The sequence below is a fragment of the Xenia sp. Carnegie-2017 genome, unplaced genomic scaffold, assembly GCF_021976095.1.
Source record: "Xenia sp. Carnegie-2017 unplaced genomic scaffold, XeniaSp_v1 HiC_scaffold_1, whole genome shotgun sequence".
Taxonomy (NCBI): domain Eukaryota; kingdom Metazoa; phylum Cnidaria; class Anthozoa; order Malacalcyonacea; family Xeniidae; genus Xenia; species Xenia sp. Carnegie-2017.
The window spans coordinates 6100271-6109061 of NW_025813402.1; the positions used below are offsets into that span (position 1 = coordinate 6100271).

Genomic DNA, 8791 nt, shown 5'->3' on the forward strand with positions numbered 1-8791 from the left:
TTTCACGCCGTATTTATTTATTTATTTCTGAAGAAACCAGCTTGGTTTTTCGTTGAAAGCAACGAGCAAAACGCAGTTAAAATAACTTAAATGTATAGCAAAAAATTTAACCCAGCTATATTCATCAATCGTGATCATCCATGATCTATTATTAAGACAACAATTCAACTAAATCACTCACCTTTAATTAAATAAAATCAAAACTTACATAAAGTACATGATTCAAATAACAGATGGTGGCCTGCCATTCTGTAAAAGTTATACATGTACTCAGTTCATAGCTGTCAATTAAAAAAATGTTACATCTATAAATCCACAGTCTGTCTACATATAAAATACAATGTTTCAAAGAATAAATAAAAAAACTGCCAAAGGAATAATAAAAAATGTCATAAAGTCGCACTAGTAATGAAAACCTGTTGTCGTTTGCACATATTCGGCGACAATTTCGACGAAAGTGTCATAAATGATAAAACAGAAACAGTTTCGAGTCCATTAACATGATTTTCCTTCAGGTAAACTGGAATTCTTAGCTCTTTATGTTTACCTTTACTTTTCACAACATGTAAGCTTTCTTCCAATGGTTTTAAAACAAATGTTGGCATTCTCTGATTCCCAGCTTCCCGGAGTTTATCGACACATCTTTCATTTTCATTCCATGATGCATTGCGAATAACAAATCCGTCGATGTAGACAGCATCGTGGGCATTTATGTTTGGCGTGCTTTGTTCAGCCATCAACTGTGTAGTAACAGAAAAATAATTCATTTTATAATTCAAACAACGTAAAATTGTGTGTCCAGTTAAATATTTTGGACGTTCAAATATTTCTGGAGCATCGTGGTCATTAAGACGTCAAAAATCACACTTGACTTCGACTGTCTCCTAAGAGGTTGCATTACATACAATTCTGGCTGGCTTTGCTAGTGGTTGACTCATTTGAAAATCATTAATTTCTGTTAAAACTCACGAAGAATTAGAGACTAACACCATTTAAAGGTACACACAAACCTCGCAAATAACATCCATTTCGTGAGGTGGCAGTCCAGTTCTTTTTGACCAATCAAATACAAGAGCTTGAAGCATAGAGTTCTTATTGGTGAAGACAGAAATATCTAGAACTAAAGGAGAATTCTCTTCATATTGGACGTACTTATTAATCGCCTCAATCTTTTCTCTTAGTGAGGTCATCCATTGGTTTAGTTTCAAAGGATTATTAGGATATTGAATCCAGGTTTGAGGAGCCAACTCTGATGACAAGTCTTTCACAATTTCATACATTATTGAAGAGAAATTTATTCTTCCTTCGAGCGCCAAAATAACATCTTCCAGCTGAGACGCCATTTTTTCAAGAGAAATTACAAATGTTCTTAATTCCTTCTTCAAAAAAGACATGAAATACGTTTCATCAAGAGTAGATTCTTCATTACCACTGTTTAAGTTCGATTTGATATGTCGAAAGGAAACCAACAGGTCTTTGAAAACTTGCACCGGCTTGAACCAAACACGAGTTATTTGTGTACTTTTCATCGCTGAAGCGATGTCTGAAACCATTTTTCTGCAAAATAGAATCTATAAGTCATACTCTCAGTATTTTTCCCTGGTCTAAATAAAGAAAAATTTCCCAAAAAAAATAATTTTTTTATGAATCGTTTCCTTTTGCTTGTATAGGTTTTGATTCTATAAATAACCCTAACACAAAAAACAAGCAAAATGTCGATCCATTTCATGACGTCAACACAAATAATCACATGACTTCCATCCGTGAAAGTGCTTCCATATACGACATTTTTTCCCACTTAACATGAAGTAATGTAAATGTTAAAGATATAATACAGATCTTACCTGCCACAATGCAGATTTTCACTTTCATCCACAAAACTATTTATCCCAATGTCATCCAAAGAGATCTCAATAGGAGTGGAATTAAGGAGAATATCAAGCTGATCAGATTGTTGCTCCTAGAACGAAAACCAAAGTTATTGTTATTACGACATTTTACACATTCACGAGTCTTTGAATGTAAATACTTTTTCAGGATCATTAGAAGATACAAAATCTTTCTCAGCCAAAGCAGTGATCGTGGAGCAGTCGAACATATTAAGAACTTGACCGCAATACAAAATACCCATATCTTGCATCATAGCCATTTTTCTGCTAGCAGCTTTAACAAATGACTTTAACAGAAGCGTAGATTGATAGCCCCAAACGAGATCCTGGTCGCTCCTGTTCAATATTAAAAACTCTTATAAAACTTTTGCCAGTTATACATTAGCCGAAATATACACGACTTTTAGATACATAAAGATACATACGGCGTTCCATCGCAACAAGTGTAAAGAAAAACTCACCAATGATAGGGAATATTAAATCCACGAGAACCATATTTACAGCGCTGATGGAGAACTGAATGAAGTATTGCCAACGGTGCAAAATAGTAAGATAAAGGGTCAGCCTGAAAGAGATGGATTTTTCTTTTGAGAAGTTGTTCGGACTAGTACAACATGGAATAAATGTTAAAAGAAAAACAAGATGTTTTGAACTTCGATAATGAAGTTCCTAATGACGTTTTAAACCAATTTTTGAAATATTGCAAGAAAAACAAACGATTATAAAATGAAACATACTTCATAACAATTTTTACCTTCACATCTAAGGATTCAAGCTCCTTCAAATTGATATTAGAATGCTTATGTTTATTCCATAGTGTGAGAAAAGACTGTCGACATGTGGCATCATGGGACAGTTTGTCGTCCCAAGCTATTTTCATACTGTAACGTATAATAACCGCCGGTAATGGGGTTCCAGATGTAGGCGTCGTGATCAACCAAAGACGGAAATGAGGATGCATAATCAATGATTGGTCAAAGGCGTATGACGTCACAGTGTACAGAGCAGTTTCTCTTTCAAATAAGCCATGCTTGCCAGTGATATGTTCTTTGCTACTGCTCAAGGTAACTTGCTGAAAATGAAATTTCGTAGTAACATCATTAAACATGCGCAGACATGAGAATTATTCAACCGTAACAATGAAGATGACTGCATACACAATTGACTAAAATGCCTTGCTGACTTCATAGAAAACGACCAAGATGACTAAATGTGAAATTTACAAAAAAAGCCTTGTCGACTTTGAAGAAAATGACGAACAAAAAAACTGGCTCAAAACGTTGACCAAAAAACGAAATCAACTTAAGATTGGAAAGCATAAAGATTATAAAAAAGATGCTAAATGAACAAAATGTCACGCATTTCACAGAATTCTCAAGGAAAACAAAACATATGTAACAAAACATGCACCTAAGTTAGATAATGGAGTCACAGCCCTTTCAATAACCATAAACAACTTTATTCTTTTAAGCATCCTGTACATTAACTTACATAAAAAATATCCATAATTTCCGGGGACCAGTGAGACGCAAAATGGCAATTTTTTATGATCACCCAAGTGCCTCGTTGACATGCATTTCGTAAAATTTTGTGCGCTTCAGACAACTGATTCTCATGACAAACATCGACAATGCGTAAGTTAGCATCATGCTTTAGTCGTCTGGCAAGAGCTAAAATTTCATCAACTGGATCTAAATTGGGAATTCAAACACAAGTGATTTTACGACAGGCCACAGTCATAGGAAATTACGTCAATGGTGGGTTCAAATGGTAAAAGAAACATGAAAACTTCATGTAGTATTCATGTAAAGGAACCGTAATAACTGTAAGCACGATCACTACAACTATTCAACACTCGCAGACTGCTAAAATCTCAAACAGTTCTCTCATTAAAATGAATTACTTCTAAACGAACAAATCCATTAAGGCAGCAAATGCAGAAAAAATTGTTGTTTGCAATATTTAAATTGGGTGTGATGTTCAACGTATCAGTGAAAAAAGTTTTTAAATGTTCAGTTTAAATTATCTCATTTCAATGGCTGTTTGAAGTTGGCAAAAAAAACTCCTTTTAATGGACCGTGTCCGTCGTCCGAAGAGTCTGGAACGACTTACTTTTGTGACGTCATGCAAATGACTTCTCAACACAAGATGTATATACCAACTACCATGGATGATATATAAGAATTTGCTCGACCCAGTCTTCGTGCCACGACGGACAAGGTCCGTTGAATGGTTGAATGGCAACTTTAAGCCACCATAAGAAGAAGATTCAAACAAATTTGAAAATTGTTTTACCGATACGTAAGACATAACATCTAGTTTTAGTATCGCAAACAAAATTTTTTGCTGCATTGGGGCACTTTAAATTCTCCTTGTCGATTACATAAAATAATGCTCAATCATCACGGCAACCGTTGAAACGAACGCAAAATCTAAACAAACCTTTTATATTCTGTTTTCTCCAGTCCTCTGAGAATAACGAATCTGGTAAAAAGAACAAAACTGGAGTAATACAAGTCGATTCTTGGTACACAATATCCATGGATAGATTTGGTACAGTTGTCGCACTTGTACCAAGTTGTGAGAGAACAAGTTCTTTACAGATTTCGCGTAGCTTAATGATAATTAAAATATTCAATTTAATTTAATTTAATTCATCCAAGGCATGAGTATCCTATGCAAGCGACGTTTTTGAAACATGGACCGACATCGAAGCCATTAACATAATAAATCGTGAACTATTCAATTTTTTGTCACTTTTGCCTTAGATGCCGTCCAAAAGTCCCTTCTTTTAAAACAACAATATTGTAGTTATTATGTTCCAGCGAGTCACGACAGGATGCTATTCACGTAAAATACATAAACTTACATTTTTCATTTTAAACACTTTCCAAAGAAGGGCTCGTTGAAATAAAGACAATTGACGCATGTTGCTTGGCACAGGGGCCATTAACGTCGGCGGTAGCTGAAATATGTAAAAAGAAAAACATAAGAAATGCTTGCAGTGAGATCAATTTCTTTCTAATTTCAATGAGAAATTTATGGTTTGATTATTTAACATTTCAACATTAAATATACGGAGCACGGAGGGATTTTCTTATTTTTTACAGGGATTCTGGTCAGTAGCGTAGCGTGTTTGGCACAACTTTTTACTCCCGCTATGCAAATATTTTGTATTCACAAACTAATTGAAAGGATAAAAGATGAAAGAGTAAAGATTCTAGCTTGCTGCGATACAATGAAAAAAAATAGACAAGATATATTACATCAAAATATTCTTTCCACAATGCATCGTTCCTTTTAATCGCCTTTTTTAATCCTTGAAATCCTTGCAACCTATCAAGACTGCAGACTTGATTCCAAACTGAAGTTTCAATCCAATCGGGGATATCAGAATCCTCAACGTCAGTAGACGCATCTGGGCTTGGATGCGTTTCGTAAAACATTTTCCATTCTTCTGTACTTAACAGTCCAGCAAGCTGAAGCTTTTTAACAGCAACCAAAATCGTAAACACGTTGTAATGATCTGAAAATGGACAGAATAGATAGGATATCATTCTTTCATGTATAGCTTGATATGTTAGTGTCGGTGCGCTCATCTTTAATGTAAACAATAGATTTCGCGCGTGCATGAACGGTTAATCTAATAATAAAGGTTTTTAAAATTATTTCATCAAGCTTCCATCTTTCATCAGAATCACTAGCACATCTCTTTACTACTAAAACAAATGTATGTTGTAAAATTTTGCAATAATTTGCGAAAATGGTACATTAACTACTTTGCACTGAATATTCCTAGTGTCTACAACAATGGCATGGTGAATAAGCATACCTAAATAGAGAGATTTAGCCATTTTTTTGCATATAGCTCTAGTGATATAGGTAATTAGTTCGGTAGATCGTGCCAATGACGAGCCAGATGATTGCTTTCCTCGTCTTCGTTGTTTAATAACGTCCTTTACAAGGTCAATGAGCGTATGAAACGGTGTCTGGTAATAGACATTCAATTGGGGTAGGCTAGATATAATAAGAGATATTGCGGCAGCGTGTTCTGAAACATGTGTGTAGTCTTCGGCCTTGTCTTTTGATATTGCTTGTAGTGCCTAGTTGAAGAATAAAAAATACCGTGAAAATTATTATTCTAAATAAAACAGATTCGTTGAGATTGTTCTATTACATCACACCAGGTGATAAAAAATAGTTTTAAAGAAATAGAGGATCAACTACTGATTAAAACAACAGTCATGAGCAATGATGAGTTGATATTTCAGGTACCAGATGCCTAATAAAAGTTGAGTTAATGTTTCAGATATCAGATACCGATGACAGTTGGCGGTCTCAAAAAAGAGAAGTAGGTTTTGTTCTGGTGAAAAATACATAAAAGCTTCCTTATGAGTTAACTTTTAACATAATTGCAGTAATTTGACTTTTAGCTTCGAAATTTAACTTTAAATTTAACAAGAAAATACTATTGCAGAAACACAGCTTTTTGACAATGTTTGCAAGGTTTGTCAGGCTTGGTAGCTATTAGCTAAAACTAGAAAACAGCATGAAGAAAATTTGTTGGGAAACATAAAATATTGTACATCTCACAGAATACAATAGGTCTGTTTGGAAGCAAAACTTGTTTCTACAGGAATGAAAACGAGGATGTTTACGGTGGCAAATCACAGATATATCAAAATACACTTCAATTTCGTGACGGCGAAAATTAAAATGCGCACGCGCATTGAATTTTATTACGTAACAAACGATTCTACGCGTTAATTTGCGCTTGCCAAACAATTAAAAATGTCATAATCTCATTAATCATCATTTTGCGGTTACATATCAAGCAGTTCAGAGCTATTTTTTCATCGAGAGTAAATATTTGTGATACAGTTGTTCAACAATGGGATTGACAAGAAATGTATGTCTCGGCACTATTGCTGCCGTTGGATCCGCATTTCTTGGATACTATTTATATAAAATAATTTTCCAAAAGAGTGAAGTATGTTTTATGAAAAATCTTTCCACTTAACAAAAAGTAGTGAATATGAGTTTCTTTCTGAATAGGATAACGATGATAACATCGAGGAAAGTACAGAATCGACATCGGCGGAAGTTAATGAAAGTGAAAATGTCGAACTTGTGAAGGAAACTCACAGCAGTAAGAGTAAAGATACTGTTCCAATTTATGCTACAATGTCAGGGGAAAATGAGCAAGATCCCCAGACGGAAAGCAAAGATATAGTCTCAACTATATCTTTGCTTTCCGTCTGGGGATCTTGCCCACTGTCCAAGGTGGAAAGACAATTAATATGAACAAAATAGCGACTTTCAGCAATTAATTACATAGATTTTATTTGCATAGAATTTGAATTGAATTATGTATTGATTCTAAGATCTATATTGTGAATACAATCTATAACTGTAAAATAACTTATAAAGTAAGAATTTTAACTATTATATCGTAAAGTTATATCGTATTAAAGTAGAATAAAATAAAGTAGTCAATGTAATTAGAATTAAGATTAAATAAACTTTTTGTAGAAGTAAGAAATTGACTAGATATTTTATACGTTTTTCTTCACTGGTTGGACAAAATGCGACCCGTCAAAATAAGCTTAAGCTTTTTTTCATTTAAAAGATCATTGAAATTCAAAAACAGCCACGGTGATTGTCGATATTTAGGCATTAAATTTCTTTCTTAAGATTGCATAAAAGTTTTAGCAGTTTCATTCGGATTTTCTTATCTGACATGTTGGGAAATTCAGGAATTTGCATGGAAAGACTTGAAAAATTCCGCTCCTCTCATTTATTTAACCCGGATATGGCGAGAACAGTTCAGGGAAAAGTTGTTGAATATCACGATACGCGCAGGGCAAAATATTTATGTTTATCTTTTGCAAGAGCTTTCCATTTCAGGCATTTTAATTGCACAAAATATCTTTGGTAGGTTTTACATTCCCGTACGTAAAATGACGATCAAATATCTTACTGATAGCTTAACAAGTAAAAAAATGGCCAAAAATGTAAAAAACACCTCTATAAAAAATTGAAACATTTGATTTCTATACCTTCGATTCTTCTAATTGATGTATGCTCAAACGACACGTTTCTTCACAATGTTTAAGATTCTCAGATATTTTGTCGTTCTCCAGAAGATGTTCATTCATGTTGATCACCATTTCAAGTATGTTTTTCTAGAGGGGAGTGAAAAAAAGCGTAGCTCATGAAACAGCATGTCGTTCTAATAAAAGTTGAAAAGATGAGTTAAAATAACCAACAAATAGTTTGTCTTAAACATCCATAATTCGAAAGAAAAAACGACATTCCAGCTGTTTTGTGAAAAACATACGAAAACAACAGTTTTGGGTGAATAAATACATGTTTGTAGATGTAGATCGTCCAGGTTGGTATGGACCTGAGAAAGACTGCTTTTGTTGTTGTTGACTGACGTTTCGACAACCTTAGCGGTAGTCATCTTCAGAGTCAAATGGAGATGGATCATTAATTACCATAGGACACGCGGTTACTTTCGGTTTCAAGTCCCGACAATCATTCACGATATCATTTTCATCATTTTCGCCATCATTTTCATCACCAATACAAGTGACAATCCATTGTTGAAGCAGTTGATCGCGTTTTTCTTGCTTCAAAAGTCCAAGATAGCAAAGGCAGCCAGCAGACAATAACGCGTCACCAATTAATGTTTCCATATGACGTTCACAAATTTGCAATTGTTCCTGCCAAGCCTGAACATGACCCGCTATACTTCGCATTAGTCCTTCCGAGCGAGCTTTTTTCTGCTCTGTCTTCTGTAATAAAATGAACGGCAAATTACATGTAGCGTAATGATGGCAATCCTAAATGAACGGCAAATTACATGTAGCGTAATAATGGCCGATGTAACAGTAATG

General features: G+C 34.5%; 1 protein-coding gene across 1 annotated transcript; it reads right to left on the reverse strand.

Annotated features, from left to right (window-relative positions):
• Positions 1-8070, reverse strand: LOC124443066 (dynein axonemal heavy chain 10-like). Its single transcript, XM_046993595.1, has 12 exons — positions 7949-8070; positions 5722-5992; positions 5156-5415; positions 4759-4854; positions 4332-4503; positions 3381-3580; positions 2644-2961; positions 2351-2454; positions 2030-2225; positions 1845-1960; positions 1011-1557; positions 1-740 (listed from the first exon to the last, which is right to left on the reverse strand). The coding sequence occupies exons 1-12, from the start codon at positions 8057-8059 to the stop codon at positions 390-392; spliced, it is 2742 nt and encodes a 913-aa protein (XP_046849551.1). The 5' UTR covers positions 8060-8070; the 3' UTR covers positions 1-389.
• Between the last annotated feature and the right edge of the window lie 721 nt (positions 8071-8791).